Source organism: Schistocerca serialis, chromosome 3, assembly GCF_023864345.2.
Source record: "Schistocerca serialis cubense isolate TAMUIC-IGC-003099 chromosome 3, iqSchSeri2.2, whole genome shotgun sequence".
Classification (NCBI taxonomy): Eukaryota; Metazoa; Arthropoda; class Insecta; order Orthoptera; family Acrididae; genus Schistocerca; species Schistocerca serialis.
The window spans coordinates 10,325,390-10,344,283 of record NC_064640.1 but is presented as its reverse complement, the minus strand read 5'-3'; the positions used below and the strand labels follow the sequence as shown (position 1 = coordinate 10,344,283).

At 38.7% G+C, this 18,894-nt stretch overlaps 1 protein-coding gene across 1 annotated transcript in view; it reads left to right on the top strand.

The window, feature by feature from the left end:
• Positions 1-18,894, top strand: part of LOC126469667 (probable chitinase 2) — a 323,373-nt gene that overhangs the window by 248,230 nt on the left and 56,249 nt on the right. The window contains exon 6 of the mRNA XM_050096816.1: positions 10,962-11,150. Coding sequence (XP_049952773.1) covers positions 10,962-11,150 — 189 coding nt within the window. The remainder of the gene's footprint in view (positions 1-10,961; positions 11,151-18,894) is intronic.

Here is an 18,894-nt window from a genome sequence, read left to right as displayed (position 1 = left end):
TGTCGATCTCTTCATATTCCCTTTCTCTGTCCATTTTCATCAAAATGCACCAGGGAATAACAATATCAATGTGCTAATAGTAAACTGCAGGAGCGTCTATAGAAAAGTCCCAGAACTGCTCTCATTAATAAACGGTCACAATGCCCACATAGTACTAAGGACAGAAAGTTGGCTGAAACCAGATGTAAACAGTAATGAAATTCTAAACTCAGATTGGAATGGAATGTATACCGCAGAGACAGGCTGGACAGTGAAGGGGGAGGTGTGTTTATAGTGATAAGAAGTGCAATAGTATCGAAGGAAATTGACGGAGATCCGAAATGTGAAATAATTTGGCTGAAGGTCACGGTTAAAGCAGGCTCAGACATGGTAATTGGATGTCTCTATAGGCCCCCTGGCTCAGCAGCTGTTGTGGCTGAGCACCTGAAGGATAATTTGGAAAATATTTCGAGTAGACTTCCCCACCATGTTATAGTTCTGGGTGGAGATTTTAATTTGCCGGATATAGACTGGGAGACTCAAATGTTCATAACTGGTGGCAGGGACAAAGGATCCAGTGAAATGTTTTTAAGTGCTTTATCTGAAAACTACCTTGAGCAGTTAAACAGAGAACCGACTTGTGGCAATAACATATTAGACCTTCTGGTGACAAACAGACCCGAACTATTTGAAACAGTTAACGCAGAACAGGGAATCGGTGATCATAAAGTGGTTACTGCATCGATGATTTCAGCCGTAAATAGAAATATTAAAAAAGGTTGGATGATTTTTCTGTTTATCAAAAGTGACAAAAAGCAGATTTCATAGTACCTGACGGCTCAACTTAAAAGTTTTGTCTCAAGTACAGATAGTGTTGAGGATCAGTGGACAAAGCTCAAAACCATTGTACAATATACGTTAGATGAATATGTGCCAAGCAAGATCGCAAGAGATGGAAAAGAGCCACTGTGGTACAACAACCGAGTTAGAAAACTGCTGCGGAAGCAAAGGGAACTTCACAGCAAACATAAACATAGCCAAAGCCTTGCAGACAAACAAAAATTACGCGAAGCAAAATGTAATGTGAGGAGGGCTATGCGAGAGGCATTCAATGAATTCAAAAGTAAAGTTCTATGTATTGACTTGGCAGAAAATCCTAAGAAATTTTGGTCTTATGTCAAACCGGTAGGTGAATCAAAACAAAATGTCCAGACACACTGTGACCAAAATGGAATTAAAACAGAGGATGACAGACTAAAGGACGAAATACTAAATGTCTTTTTACAAAGCTGTTTCACAGAGGAAGACTGCATTGTAGTTCCTTCTCTAGATTGTCGCACAGATGACAAAATGGTAGATATCGAAATAGACGACAGAGGGATAGAGAAACAATTAAAATCGCTCAAAAGAGGAAAGGCCGCTGGACCTGATGGGATACCAGCTCGATTTTACACAGAGTACGCGAAGGAACTTGCCCCCCTTCTTGCAGTGGTGTACCGTAGATCTCTAGAAGAGCGTAGTGTTCCAAAGGATTGGGAAAGGGCACAGATCATCCCCATTTTCAAGAAGGGATGTCGAACAGATGTGCAGAACTATAGGCCTATATGTTTAACATTGATCAGTTGTAGAATTTTGGAACACGTATTATGTTTGAGTATAATGACTTTTCTGGAGACTAGAAATCTACTCCGTAGGAATTAGCATGGGTTTCAAAAAAAAAGATCATGCGGAACCCAGCTCGCGCTATTCGTCCACAAGACTCAGAGGGCCATAGACACGGGTTCCCAGGTAGATGCCGTGTTTCTTGACTTCCGCAAGGCATTCGATACAGTTCCCCACAGTCGTTTAATGAACAAAGTAAGAGCATATGGACTATCAGACCAATTGTGTGATTGGATAGAAGAGTTCCTAGACAACAGAACACAGCATGTCATTCTCAATGGATAGAAGTCTTCCGAAGTAAGATTGATTTCAGGTGTGTCGCAGGGGAGTGTGGAGGACCGTTGCTATTCACAATATACATAAATGACCTTGTGGATGACATCAGAAGTTCACTAAGGCTTTTTGCGGATGATGCTGTGGTATATCGAGAGGTTGTAACAATGGAAAATTGTACTGAAATGCAGGAGGATCTGCAGCGAATTGACGCGTGGTGCAGGGAATGGCAATTGAATCTCAATGTAGACAAGTGTAATGTGCTGTGAATACAAAAAAAGAAAGATCCCTTATCATTTAGCTACAGTATAGCAGGTCAGCAACTGGAAGCAGTTAATTTCATAAATTATCTGGGAGTACGCATTAGGAGTGATTTAAAATGGAAGGATCATATAAAGTTGATTGTCGGTAAAGCAGATGCCAGACTGAGATTCATTGGAAGAATCCTAAGGAAATTCAATCCGAAAACAAAGGAAGTAGGTTACAGTACGCTTATTCGCCCACTGCTTGAATACTGCTCAGCAGTGTGGGATCCGTACCGGATAGGGTTGATAGAAGAGATAAAGAAGATCCAACGTAGAGCAGCACGCTTCGTTACAGGATCATTTAGCAATCGCGAAAGCGTTACGGAGATGATAGATAAACTCCAGTGGAAGACTCTGCAGGAGAGACACTCAGTAGCTCGGTGCAGGCTTTTGTTGAAGTTTCGAGAACATACCTTCACCGAGGAGTCAAGCAGTATATTGCTCCCTCCTACGTATATCTCGCAAAGAGACCATGAGGATAAAATCAAGAAGATTAGAGCCCACACAGAGGCATACCGACAATCCTTCTTTCCATGAACAATACGAGACTGGAATGGAAAGGAGAACCAATAGAGGTACTCAAGGTACCCTCCGCCACACACCGTCAGTGGCTTGCGGAGTATGGATGTAGATGTAGATGTAGATGTAGACTCTCTCTCTGTCCATCTCCTCCTCCCCCCTTCTCTCTCCATATTATCACCCCTACCCCGATTGGAGGTTGCTGGTTCTTAACCCCACAATGTTTCTTTTCAGATGGTAAATGATATGTGCACCAAGTTTGGTTGAAAGTCAATCCAAAGTTTTAGTCGGAGCTTTTTACCCACAGTATTGCCCACATACACATCTCACATCCATTATATATACATTTAGCTTATTTCGTGCACATGTGTACATATATTTCACCTGTATCTCTAGCCCTGCAGTTTTCAGGCAGCTCAATCTTTGTAATATCATATCTCCTGAACTATGGTCTCACTGTGATACAATTTTGCAGGTACGAGGGTTGAATGAAAAGTAATGCCTCCATATTCATTAATTGGGTTTGGATGGGAATATTTTAATAAATCAAATGCAAAAATAATCCTTAGAATGTGATCTTTTAATTACCAAGATTCACTTTTCCACATAACCATCAGCCAATTGGATACATTCTGCCAACGATGAACAAGTTTTCTGAAGCTGTCACAGAAGAAGTCAGGACTCTGTTTCCACAACCACAGTCTCACAGTTCTCTCAACATCTCCATCATAAGCATAATGATGTCCCCGCAGATCGTCTTTCATTATCAGGAACAGATGCAAGTCAGACAATGTTAAATCTGGACAGTATGGAGGATGTCGTATGGTGGTGAGATTCAGTCTCTGAAGTTCTGCTATGGTGGCATGTGAAGTGTGTGATTTGGCATTGTAATGCTGCAGGAAAACATTTCCCTTTTCCTTTTGTACCCTTGTTAGCTGTCGTTTCAGAGTTTGCAGCATTGTGATGAAGCACTTGTGAATTTATTGTTGTTCCATGATCAAGGAAATCAACGTGGATAACACCACCCACATCCCAGAACACTGTGGCCATCATTTTTCCAGCTGAGGGCTGCATCTTGAATTTCTTTTTCTGGGGCGAGTCTTTGTGTCGATATTCCATAGAACGACGTTTCATCTCCGGGTGGTAATTGTGTACCCGTGCTTCGTCTCCTGTCACACTTGAATGGAGAAAGGCGTCACCTCCATTCTCATAATGTAAGAGGAGTTCATGGCAAATTTCAAGTCTGTGTGCTTTGATTTCAGGGGTTAGAATCCAGGGTACCCATCGTGCACAGATCTTCCGACAGACAAGCAAAGCAATAATGTGACCCACACATTCTTGTGAAATGCCGATTGAGCTTGCAGTTTCTCTCTGAGTGATACAATGGTCATCCTGAATCAGTCTGTCAGCATATTGCTTGTGAAACTCGGTGGTTGCTGTCACAGGACGTCCACCTCTTTGTTTGTCATGCAGGTCAGATGTTCCCGCCTCAACATCTTTAAGCTTATTCAGCATACAATGCAAAGTACTCACATCAGCACAATCACCATAAACTGCTTTCATTCTCTGATGACTCTCCTTTGGGGTGATACCTTCTGCTGTCAAGAATTCCATGACTGCACATTGCTTAAATCACACTGACCAACCATCTGCACAGTGTTCCATACTTCACTCTGTGATTACACAACCATTTAATGCTAAGGCTTTCCGCTAACTGGACCTGTAGAGAAGAGGCTACAGAACAAGCCAGTATGTGCCACATACCAATGCTGCCAACTGCTGAAGAGTTGTGAAGGTGGAAGCATTACTTTTCAGTCAACCCTTGTACATCCAGTGGTATATGCGCATACTGTTTGCTAAATGTGTTGCTATTAGTTAGTATTAAAAAGTAATAAATTAAAAGGTCATGCTTGATGTTGCAGTTTTATTGCATGAACAGTGAAAATGTATAAGCGATAAACTATTTGTCTTGCATCATTTTGTGGGGGCATCAGTGATTCTTACTTCCCACATTGGAGACTTCCAGACAGTAACTGATGTGTATACCAAGTCTGGTTGAAATCCGTCCAGTGATTTAGCAGGCGATGTGGAACATACATATATAATTTACTTTTATAGTATGTATTAGGACTGCTGATATTTTTAAAAATATCGGGAATCCGATATATCGATATTAAAAATAATATTATTATAGGCTCTTGATATATCAAGGAAAAGTATCAATATATTAGCAGAGGAAATATAGGTTTATGTGCCTATAAAAATATTGGCTGCATATTGTAAATATACTGCCAGTTTAAGGGCTGTATATTTAAGTTGTGATTTATTGTTAGATAGTTTGTCTATCGAAAAGCTAGTAGACTGCCTACCCTTCTTAGAACAAGAACTTAAAGGAAAAGGATGCATGTTCATGCGTGGCAATAACCACTTTGGTAACAAATATAACTGCATGTAAGTGGCACAATAAAAGGACTCTGACGGGTCGATTGTTCGGTTTTGTCACATATCAGATTTGCCTGGTAATCTTCATGTCGACTCCCCTGTGTGTGTGTGTCTGTGTGTTTTTTTTTTTTTTTTTTTTTTTTCCTGCAAATGTCAGCAACCTAGTAGTTGTAGAGCCAAAATTTCACGGTGAAGCTAAATGTTGCAGTTTGCTTTGGTAGTGACAAGTGACAAATACATCAGCAATTTCCTCTCACACATCTCCACCCAACGCAGTGACCAATCTTGTAATTTATAAATTTGTTCATCATTTTCAACAACCATTTTTGAAGAATATTGATGTGAAGAAATAGCACACTAGTTCCTTTAAAAACTGTTTTTTAATACAGCTGGTGTGGTGTTTCTTCACACTGGAAATCTTCTTATTCCATTCAGACCGTCATCCCCCAGTGCAATTGGAGTTCTTTTGTGCCCCATATACTTGCTTCACACAGTCAAAGGGAAAGATTGAATATGATTAAAGCTAAAAAGCAGTAAGATTCCTTCTCACAGTGGAAGTAAAATTATGTCCTACTACAATTTCTAAAGAACAACTTCAAATATTGTCCAAATATTGTGAAAAAAGTATAATATAAAATAAAAATATTGGCACATCAGACGGGGGAGGGGGGGGGGGTGAAATATCTGTGATATATATTGACATTTTTTGTAGAAAACATCAATATGTTATCAACATCCCTAGTGTAAATGGAAGCCTTAAATGTGAAGTCTTAATTATGTAAACTCTCATATAAAATGTGAAAATAACTGATATAATTTTCAATTTAAATAATTGTCAATTTAAAGCTGGACAATGAGAATTACTCATAGTACTACTGCCAATAATAGTTGTAATATCTAATTCAGATTAGATATATGTTATAAGATTCACCATCTCTTGATTTGATACTTTGTGAATAGTACTGTATTTAAAATACAGCACAAACTAAGTTGTGATGATCAGCTGAATATGTTATTGATGTAGTGTGTGGTGTGAATGTTAGGGATAGTTATACAGCTAGCTGCAAGATACAGTCAAGCATCTCTTAGCCAATTTCCATCAGCAGAGTTTGAAAAATGTGTAACTGCAATGATGGATTCAAATGATATTGTCAGCAAAAACTATGAAGGTCATTCATGTCAGGCTTTATTGTCACCTACAATGAGACAACGAGAGCTGGCAGATAGCTAAAAGAAGTAATTAAACATTAGTGTACCAGTTTATAGCCATAGAATTAGAAAAAAATGGAAACTGCATGGGACAATTAAAATGAAATGGTAAACAGAGAGAAAACATATAGCTCATTCATATCAAGTGTGACTGTCACCTGAAATGGAACACAGAATTGCCAGTACAGCTTAAATGATTTTGAGCAGTCATGATTGTGAAACAAATTTTTGGACTGATATTGGTGTGTAATAAATCTGTGAACTCATTTGAAATGTCTTAACAGAAAACAGATAATAGCTATTCTCTTAGTAGTGCAGGGATTCATGGTATATGCAGGTTGATGCACAGAATAGTTCAAACACGTGATTAGTTTGTTAAACACAATGAATAAATTGAATTGTGGACACATGATTGTGAACTACAACAAAAATAATCACATCTTAAGAAGAGTAACTGACATGAATGCATGACTCAGTAAAAATGGTACTATATAATGAATGCCCCTACACTGTCATGGGAATGTATTAACATAGTGTTTGGAGTGAATGTAACGATTGAAGGAAAAATTATTTGTGGGACGTGTTGGTAGAATAATAGCAGAATTAAATGAAATGATCCACATTCACTATAGCCAACATATTTATCTTGAAAGAATCAGCATGTGTATTTATATTGACAATAATTCTCATTTATTGTTCAGTCTCAGTTGCACATGTTTTTTAGTTAAATGTCATGTTTCAATCACTCTAGATCCTCTTTAGATCCAAAACAAAGTAAAAGTAAATATGTGCCATCTAATATTTTACAATAAGTACAAAAAATAATTGTATATAAATGCAGAATTTATCTATGTGTTTATGTCAGTGACCTGTCTTGTCTATTCAGAACCTCAGATCAGAGTACAGTCTTTTGCAGCTGCAGTCAGTGTTTTAAACAGGTATCTGTTGAAGGTAGGAGAGAGGGGAGTAGGAGAAGGGAAAAAAGATGGTAGGGGGAAGGGGAAAATGGAGTGAGGATGACTGGTGGAGCATAAGGATACTGGGAGGGGGAGTGGTGGGGATATCATGAGTTTACCAAGAATGAGCCTGCTAAACTTACAGAAAGCACAATTATGTAAAAATGCTTGTTTAAATATTAGTAGTGTAGGACAATGGTTGTGTAAAATGTAAATGGCATAAAATAGTAAAACTATAAAATGCAGCTAGGAGGATCGAGGGCAAAGAAAGATGGTGAGGGAGGTAGAAGGGTCAGGCAGTGGCTGTGATGCTATGGGTTTAACATGAGAGGGTCTTTTACTAAAACTGCGAAAAGTCAGTTGTGTAAAAAGTCTTCTGTTAAAATACTAAAAGTGTAGACCGAGGAATGTGTAAAACTGTAAAAGGGTATAAAATAGCTAATTATAAAATTGGGAATAAGGCTGCTAAAACTGAATTAGTGTTTTAAAATATTAAAAGTGTGAAACTTTTAAAGTATGAAACCATAAGGTTTTATCCTGAATGTATAAAAAAATAAAAATAAAAAAATGTGTGAATGGATGATTGTTGCAACTGAACCCACACCACTAAGAGGTCTCCCAGAACATAACAGTTCTTGACTGATATGCATTAATTGTCTGCTCTGGTGTGAAATTAATCTCTTCAATAAAATGTGTTAGTTCCATAACAAACTCATTGGCTTTCCTTTGTATATCAGTGGCATCACCAACAAACCTATCAGAGAAAGTATCCCGTTCTTTCCCCCCCTTGAACCACTGCAGGCATGTTTTGGAAGCTCTAAGTGTTAAGGTGTTGTATGGATCATTTTGTGTTTTAAAGAACATCACCAAGATCTGTTGTATTTGGTTGTGTAAATATCCATGTTGTTTTCACATTGTAATGAACTGTTCATTGTTTATTCTTTCTTGTAGCACCTTCATCTTTCTGCCATGTTGTTTTGGAATCTTTTTGAAGTTTTTCAAAACTGTTTTGTTTTTTATTTGTCTTTTTTGTGCCATTACAGCAGCGAATTTGACTCTAGGAGACATGTCTAGGGCTGCTTTGTGTGGACACCATGGTGGAGTATCATTTTCTCTTGGCTGCTTTGTCCACATTTTGTAAGCATCGGCCCAGTAACAGTCAGGAAATTTTGTCCTATTGTTCTTTGGAGGTGATTGATAACTCTTGTCACTGCCATGTATTGCTGGACCACTTTCCACAGTCAGCTCACTTCCTAGCTGTATCACTGGATCATCCCCATAATCACTTTCAGTATCGTCTTCATTGATGACGTCATACACCATAAGAGTACTATACTCTTCAATGGCAACATCTTCATCAAGTAGCTGTTTCCTAACTGTTTGAAAACTTTGTAATCTACCATATTTGGCCTTTCCTCCAAAATACTGAAGAAATCCATCAACAACTTAACAACCACAGCTGGTTTCATTGTGTAACAGTGTAGGCCTACAAAACATCTCATTCACCTCTAATATGTAATTAGCAGGCTGTCTACTCCTTTCCTTATACTCTGTACACTCCTTCCCTCCTTCCACTTCCAGTAGAGTATACTCTGTCAAAAATGTCTTTTTCTTATGTTCTGAAACTTAAAGAAACTGGTCCAGTTCAAAAGTCAGTGATAACTATGGGTGCCTTTCTGTGTGAGTCAAAAAGCCTTTTAAAACTTAAGGAGGGGGGAACTGATGACTGACCTGATTCTCATTCTCCATCATTCATTTTAGATTTCATGAACAAAGACAGTACCTGAGTTTCAGCCGGGTGACTGGTTTTACAATCCTCCACTTCAATAGCTGTCATCCCTGGCAAACTAAAAAATGTCTCCCATACAATCTAACCACCTGTGTTCAACACATCTGCAGTGACAAACAATCCCTTGCTCAATTTGTTTAAGGTCTTATTGTGGCGTTCCCAAACAGGTACTACCTCTCAAATGTAGACCACAAAGATATCTCTTTTGCCATATCAACATAGCCTCCAACAACTCTCACTAATCAGCTGAAAAGTAACCTCCTTCCCTCTTATTGTCCATAAATAGAACAGCTTAAACACATCCTCTACCAGGTCTTCCACAACTTTTCATTGTGCTCTAAAATGAGGAATATTGTTTCTTAAACTCATCCCACCTCTCCCAAATGCCAAGTGCTTCTCTACCACCCACAGGATCTACAAAATCTCTTGGGCCGTCCTTTAACTGTGCCCCCTCTGAACTCCTTTCCATGTGGGTGATATTCCTGTGAAAGATCTGATTATGTGTTAATTCTGCTACATCTACAGCACAATCTTTTACTTGAACATAACCACTAACCAGCTGTCCAATCAAATGAATGGCCTCCACCAAAATATGACAAAGTGCAAAATGACTGCTATCAGCAGAGAATGCCATTAATCACAACATACTGAACTTCAATTACTGTGCTTCAAAACATATACCATGTGGATCCCCACTCTCTCAGAACCAGTTTGTCTTAACTGTATACATGGGAATAGTTCCTACAACACCCATCATAAGTGGTGCAGTCCGTCTAGCCTCACTTTCCACTAATTCCTCGTTCCCTGTCCCCCCTTGTGATCTCATTCTTCTTCTGTTTTATCTTATCTTCTCCCATTCATAAATTTCTTATTTTTATATGCACCACTCATACACCTTCATAACTAAGCGGATAACATGTCTGACTAGAGATAGGAGGACTGGAGTGGTGTGCTCATAGCCTCATGATGGCAGTTGAGGAGCTACTTGAGTGAGAAATAGTAGCTGCAAGGTCTGGGAAGCTGATAATAAGCAATAATAAGCAGGAGAGTGGTGTGCTGACTCTGTACCACTTCTGAATGAGACTCTTGTATGAGCAAGACACAGTGGCCATCAAGTACTCTGTGATCCATCAGTACCAGTACATGGAGATGATTTTATATGTAGCTTACATGTCTTCTCTGCCTTAACCACAATGAGATCACCAATGCCATTCCAGTTTATTCCATTCCCTTCCTGCCTCTCCTCCTCATGACAACTCACTCCCCTCATTGTTGTAGTAACCTGCTCCACCCACCACAAACTCTCATCCCAATACGACCATAGTGCCTGAATAAAAACATGTGGTGCTTTCTCTTTTCAACCCTGCAGGAAGCACTTTGTCTGACATCTTAGCTACATATTGTCTTGGTCATATGCATATCTACAGCTCAACACCTTAACTATATGGTGAATAATTACCTTTACTCCATCCATTATCAGTTTCATACTTTAGCTGTTATTCCATTGTCAATCCCGTGGGAAAAATCTCTGTATGAAAAAGGTACAAAATAGATAGACTGTAACCAAGACAAACACTGGAAGAGCACTACCGTGCATTGTGTTTGGTTTTTATTACTTGTACATTTATTGGTATACTTCACTAGAAACTTGTAATGCATGGTGAAAACTCTGTAAAACTGGTATATTATATGACAACTATAAAAACTGCACATTAGTTTTATGTTCTCCGAGACCGCTAATTGTTCTGCAACATAATTGTCAGTTTGACTCTATATTAGTTTATGATTAAGAAACCATCTCTCACACTTTGTTTTCTTGTTTTGCAGGACAGCAGTATTCGATATTACTTAAAGCTTGGAGCTCCAGCAAAGAAACTGTTGATGGGTGTGCCATTGTATGGACGTACTTTTATGTCTGATGCAAATGCTAATGTGGGAGGTCTCGGTGCTCCTGCAGAGGAGAAAAGCTTTCAGGGACCATATACTAAAGAAGATGGATACATGGGCTATAATGAGGTAATAATTTTAAAATTTTACTGCATATTAATAATGTGGATAAAATATATTATTAAATCCTTGGACTATTATTGGGCTCATTCTCAGCATTGGCAAGCTCATCTTCCTTGAAGTTAAACCAGGACACTGCAGATAAATTTTGAATTTGAAGCAGTATTGTCAGTGATGTGACATTAAACTATGAAAGAAAAACTGCTGCTTCATAACAGCTTCCTACAGGAACACAATATGTTTAGAACTCAGTTCTTCACTCAATGCTAATCTGACGTATAGAGGGGTAAATTCTATTTATAAAAGTATTAAACTGGGATGGATATTGAAGGAAAGAAAATAGAATGGAAAAATAAATAAGTGAAATGATAATATCAGTAGAGGAAAACAGAGGGTCAAATAATAGGTCAATGTCAGTTGAATCTTAGAATATGATCAGATGAGTGGATACCTTTGATGTGGTGGTGGTGGTTAGTGTTTAACGTCCCGTCGACAACGGGGTCATTAGAGATGGAGCGCAAGCTCGGGTTAGGGAAGGATTGGGAAGGAAATCGGCCGTGCCCTTTCAAAGGAACCATCCCGGCATTTGCCTGAAACGATTTAGGGAAATCAAGGAAAACCTAAATCAGGATGGCTGGAGACTGGATTGAACCGTCGTCCTCCCGAATGCGAGAGGATACCTTTGAGAACAGGTTCCCATCTGAATTCAGGGAAGCTTGTATTGGGTGGGAGTATCCTAATGACCCGTGTTGCACAGCAACCGTCCCTGCTATGTGGCCTGTGTAACTTCCAGTGTACAATTGAATCATACACCATAGAGGTGGGTGCAAGTTACTGATTGCAGCTGTTGTAACCAATGTAATCACCAACTCATTTGAAGATTGATGCTTTATCAAATGAATAAGATGTAAAGAAAACATTCAACAGACAACTCTTTCTAAAGTGCTTGCTGTAGTACTGTGGAGGATACACTTTATTATTAGATCCTAAGGAAATGAACTTTCATTGCTTTTTGTTCTCTTCAGGGATGGCACAACAGTTTGTAGACCAAACATATATATTTATTTATTTCTTGTTCTGGTGATCGATGTTGTGAGTATATCACAGGAAATTGGACAAACTACTTTTACAAATCTGTTGTGGTTACATTTTATGGCATTATGTAAATGGTACTAATCAGCTTTATCTTAAAGAATCTAATGCTCAGGTACTATTACAGAAAAAAAACATTTTACAGCTAAATAAATACTACATAAAATTAATATATTACAGAAAAATAAATATGTTTACAATAATGAACAGAAAGGAAGACAAATAAGGACCAGAGAATGTATCTGAGTGTGACAGGCACATGGATATTACAAACTGTGGCTCAGGAATTCTTCTATAGAGTAAAATGACCCCTGCCTTAGGAACTGCCCTAGAGTCGTCGTCCCCCCCCCCCCCCCCCCCCATGAGCACGTCATCAACTAAACACTTATTTTGGGAAGGGATAGGGGTGGGTTGGGGTGGGGGTGTATTGAAAACCATATAGCCATTAAAATGGACCCCCTTTCGTACCATACTCAGTATCACCTTTCCTTTAGCATCATGTCTGTGATATACACTATTAGGTTTAGAAAGGGACTTTTTTCTTTATGAAACAGATCAGCAAGAATATATACTGTGCAATGGACAGGCGGATTTTAAGTTCCTTAAAAAGATTTCTGCATATGGTTCTATGGGGGACTCCACTCATGTTTCTTATGACTCTTATCTTTTCTAGCTTGTGATTGATTTTCCCAAAATATGGTGCCACATGCAATAATGGCATTAAAATGACCATATAGGCTGATTTAACAGCTTCTATACTACTATAAGAGAAAATAAGGCATAAAGCATAAGTTTCAGAAAATAGATCCAGAATTGTAGTTTGAGCAGTTAAGTTTGCTGTCAGTATGTAAGCCCAGGTATTGTGAAGTATCCACCCTAGCTGTCTGCTGCTCACACAGTTTTTTTTATGTTGCTTCATCTTTAGAAGTTGTGTGAAACTGAATATACTGAGTGAAAATTATTGAACTATATGAAATAAAATCATCATAACTTCTGAACAGTTTGCATTAGGATGTTCAAACTGCACAGTTGGCCGTGGGTCATGATGGGAATTAGTATGGTACGTATTGTTTGGTTTAGCGACTAAGCCCACTTTCATTTGGACGGGCTCATTAATAAGCAAAACTGGCATATTTGGGGGGACTGAGAATCCACATTTCACAATCAAGACGCCTCTGCACCCTCAATGGGTGTCTTTGTGGTGTGCTATGTCCAGTCACAGAATAGTCAGTGCAACATTCCTTGATGGCACAGTGACTACTGAATGGTACATGAAGGTTTTGGAAGATAATTTCATCCCCATTATCATAAGTAACCCTTATTTCAACAAGATGTGGTTCATGCAAGAAGGGGCTTGACCCCATCAAAGTAGGAGAGTGCCTGATGTCCTGCAGGAGCACAGCCAGTGGCCACTGGCATAGACCTCAATTGGTGACCTTATTCTGTGGATATGAACACATGCAACTCCTTTTTGTGTTGCTATGTTAAGGACTAGGTGTATAGCAATAACCATAAAACCATTGCTGAGCTGAAAACAGCCGTTCAGGATGCCCAACAGTATCAATATTCTGACACTTCAGTGGGTCATACAGAATTTCGCTATTCATCTGCCCCACACCAGCACCAATGATGGCAGGCACGTTGAACATGTCATAACCTAAATCTGAATATCTGTAGCGATGTTTACATGTTGAATAAAGTGTGTGCACACTGTAGTTAGTAACTAATTTGCATTTTTTCCTTCATATAGTTCAATAATTGTCATTTTTTTTACTGAAATTAACTGAAATACCATTTACATAATGTAAATGATAAACCAACTCACAATATCCCTACAAACCTTACTAGCTGACACCTCAGGTTTTTCTTTTGAATTATCAATAAGTAGCATAGTGTCATCAGCAAAAATAATGAATTTACAATATTGTGCCCAAAGAGGTAGATCATTAATAAAAATATAAACAAGTAGGGGGCCCGGAACTAAGCCCAGAAGCACTCGCCTTTTGACAATGTTGAGCACCTTCTTGACAAACCAATACAACTTTCCGTTTTCTGTTTGGAAGGTATGAATTGAGCCACTTCCCTGGTGCATCACTTATACCTAGGCATGTAGTTTGAGTTAAAGTATTTTGTGACAGACACAGTCAAATACTTTTCACAGGTCACAAAATATTTCAACCACCTTCTGTTTTTTGTTGATGGACTCCAAAACATTAGCAGCAAATGCAAATGCTTCTATGTGTTGGTAACCCTTCTTAAATCCAAACTGACTTTTTCATTAAGGTACTTAGCAATCCTGGCATGCATTAGGTTCTCTAAAACCCTGGAAAAACTTGTCAAAAGTGAGACTGGCTGATAGTTAGCAGTATCTGCATTATGTTTCTTCTTATACAGTGGTTTTACAATTACATACTGAAACATTTCAGGAAATATTCCTTGTATAAGTGATACAGTGAAAATATGGCAAACGATTTTACTTATATGGCTGCTGCTATATTTTAATAATTTACTAGATATATTGTCATTCCAGTAGAGTTTTTACTATTCAAAGACTTAACGACTTTCAATTTCCTATATAGTGATTGTTATTACTTGGTTTTGTTCTACTATGCTAGGTACATTGACATGCAGAAAATTTGTGGCTTCATTTATGGAGCCTAGAAATCTTATTTTTTTGTTACTGTCAAAAAAAAAAAAAAAAGGGTTTGTTGAATATATCAGCAACTGATTTTGGATCACTAACAAGATGATGATCATTTTTTATTTGAATATTTTCTCTATAAACTGCATTTTCCCCTGTTTCTTTCATTACAAAAATCCAAATAGTTTTTACTTTATTGCTTGAGTTATCAGTTTCTATCCCCCATGAACCATGGACCTTGCCATTGGTAGGGAGGCTTGCGTGCCTCAGAGATATAGAGAGCCGTACCGTAGGTGCAACCGCAACGGAGGGGTATCTGTTGAGAGGCCAGACAAACGTATGGTTCCTGAATAGGGGCAGCAGACTTTTCAGTAGTTGCAGGGGCAACAGTCTGGATGATTGACAGATCTAGCGTTGTAATACTAACCAAAACGGCCTTTCTGTGCTGGTACTGCGTATGGATGAAAGCAAGGGGAAACTACAACTATAATTTTTCCCAAGGGCATGCAGCTTTACTGTATGGTTAAATGATGATGGCGTCTTCTTGGGTAAAATATTCTGGACGTAAAATAGTCCCCCATTTGGATCTCCGGGTGAGGACTACTCAGGAGGACATGGTTATGAGGAGAAAGTAAACTGGCATTCTACGGATCGGAGAGCGGAATGTCAGATCCCTTAATTGGGCAGCCAGGTTAGAAAATTTAAAAAGGGAAATGGATAGGTTAAAGTTAGATATAGTGGCAATTAGTGAAGATTGGTGGCAGGAGGAACAAGACTTCTGGTCAGGTGAATACAGGGTTATAAATACAAAATCAAATAGGGGTAATGCAGCAGCAGGTATAATAATGAATAAAAAAATAGGAGAGTGGGTAAGCTACTACTAACAGCATAGTGAACGCATTATTGTGGCCTAGATAGACACGAAGCCTATGCCTACCACAGTAGTACAAGTTTATATGCCAACTAGCTCCGCAGATGCCGAAGAGATTGATGAAATGTATGATGAGATAAAAGAAATTATTCAGATAGTGAAGGGAGACGAAAATTTAATAGTCATGGGTGACTGGAATTCGGTAGTAGGAAAAGGAAGAGAAGAAAATGAAGTAGGTGAATATGGAATGGGGGTAAGAAATGAAAGAGGAAGCCGCCTGGTAGAATTCTGCACAGAGCATAACTTAATCATAGCTAACACTTGGTTCAAGAATCATAACAGAAGGTTGTATACATGGAAGAGGCCTGGAGATACTCAAAGGTTTCAGATAGATTATATAATGGTAAGACAGAGATTTAGGAACCAGGTTTTAGATTGTAAGACATTTCCAGGGGCAGATGTGGACTCTGACCACAATCTATTGGTTATGAACTTTCGACTGAAACTGAAGAAACTGCAAAAAGGCGGGAATTTAAGGAGACGGGATCTGGATGGACTGACAGAACCAGAGGTTGTAGAGAGTTTCAGGGAGAACGTTAGGGAATGATTGACAGGAATGGGGGAAAGAAATACAGTAGAAGAAGAATGGGTAGCTTTGAGGGATGAAGTAGTTAGGGCAGCAGAGGATAAAGTAGGTAAAAAGACGAGGGCTAATAGAAATCCTTGGGTAACAGAAGAAATATTGAATTTAATTGATGAAAGGAGAAAATATAAAAATGCAGTAAATGAAGCAGGCAAAAAGGAATACAAACGTCTCAAAAATGAGATCGACAGCAAGTGCAAAAAGGCTCAGCAGGGATGGCTAGAGGATAAATGTAAGGATGTAGAGGCATATCTCACTAGGGGTAAGATAAATACTGCCTACAGGAAAATTAAAGAGACTTTTGGAGAAAAGAGAACCACTTGTGTGAATATCAAGAGCTCAGATGGAAACCCAGTTCTAAGCAAAGAAGAGAAAGCAGAAAGTTGGAAGGAGTATATAAGGGGTCTGTACAAGGGTGATGTACTTGAGGACAATATTATGGAAATGGAAGAGGATGTAGATGAAGATGAAATGGGAGATATGATACTGCGTGAAGAGTTTGACAGAGCACTGAAAGACCGAAGCCAAAACAAGGCCCCAGCAGTTGACAACATTCCATTAGAACTACTGATAGCCTTGGAAGAGTCAGCCCTGACAAATCTCAACCATCTGGTGAGCAAGATGTATGAGACAGGCGAAATACCCTCAGACTTCAAGAAGCATATAATAATTCCAATCCCAAAGAAAGCAGGTGTTGACAGTTGTGAAAATTACCAAACTATCAGTTTAATAAGCCACGGCTGCAAAATACTAACACGAATTCTTTACAGATGAAAGGAAAAACTGCTATAAGCTGACCTCGGGGAAGATCAGTTTGGATTCCGTAGAAATGCCAGAACACATGAGGCAGTACTGACCCTACGACTTATCTTAGAAAATAGATTAAGGAAAGGCAAACCTACGTTTCTAGAATTTGTAGACTTCGAGAAAGCTTTTGACAATGTTGACTGGAATATTCTCTTTCAAATTCTGAAGGTGGCAGGGGTAAAATACAAGGAGCTGAAGGCTATTTACAATTTGCACAGAAACCAGGTGGCAGTTAAGTTATAAGAGCTGTAAGAGTTGGGAGGGGAGGGGGGGGGCATGAAAGGGAAGCAGTGGTTGGGAAGGGAGTGAGACAGGGTTGTAACCTATCCCCGGTGTTATTCAATCTGTATATTGAGCAAGCAGTAAAGAAAACAAAAGAAAAATTTGGAGTAGGAATTAATATCCATGGAGAAGAAATAAATACGTTTAGGTTCGCTGATGACATTGTAATTCTGTCAGAGATGGCAAAGGATCTGGAAGAGCAGCTGAATGGAATGGACAGTGTCTTGAAAGGATGAACATCAACAAAAGCAAAATGAGGATAATAGAATTTAGCCGAATTAAATCGGGTGATGCTGAGAGTATTAGATTAGGAAATGAGACGCTTAAAGTAGTAAATGAGTTTTGCTATTTAGGGAGCAAAATAACTGATGGTGGTCAAGGTATAGAGGATATAAAATGTAGACTGACAATGGCAAGGAAAGTGTTTCGGAAGAAGAGACATTTGTTAACATCGAGTATAGATTTAAGTGTCAGGAAGTCGTTTCTGAAAGTATTTGTATGGAGTGTGGCCATGTATGGAAGTGAAACGTGGACAATAAATAGTTTGGACAAGAAGAGAATAGAAGCTTTCGAAATGTGGTGCTACAGAAGAATGTTGAAGATTAGATGGGTAGATCACATAACTAATGAGGAGGTATTGAATAGAATTAGGGAGAAGAGACATTTGTGGCACACCTTGACTAGAAGAAGGGATCAGTTGGTAGGACACATTCTGAGGCATCAAGGGATCACAAATTTAGCATTGGAGGGCAGTGTGGAGGGTAAAAACTGTAGCGAGAGACCAAGAGATGAACACACTAAGCAGATTCTGAAGGATGTAGGTTGCAGTAGGTACTGGGAGATGAAGAAGCTTGCACAGGATAGAGTAGCATGGAGAGCTGCAACAAACCAGTCTCTAGACTGAAGACCACAACAACAACCATAAAACCATGTTCTTTGATGCATGTATTGTCTTGTTAAGAATTATATTGTAAAGTTTGTAATTCGTAATCCTATTGGGATCATTTGATCTCTTGGGTCCTGCATAGAGCTCTCCTTTTCTGTACAAGAAAGTTTGAAGCCTTTAGGGATCCAAGGCCTGTAACATGATCTAAACAAGTTTTCTCTCATTAACTTTTTGGGAAATGTTCCTTCAAACAGACTTGTAACCTTATTGATAATATATTAAATTTGGAGTTGACACCAACAGCAGCATATACAGGCCAGTCCACAAGCTGTAATTGATGATTAAATTTTTACATGGTGTATCTGTTTATAATCATCATGTTTTCCCAAATAAAATGTAAATTTCTCTGTACATTTATCTGGTTTAGGGTGAGGAGCTGTGCATTATGATCAGAGCCATTTACAAAATTTTGATGTTTAAATTATAATATATATTCGTTTCTGTAAATATGTTATCTGTTAAAGTACTTTC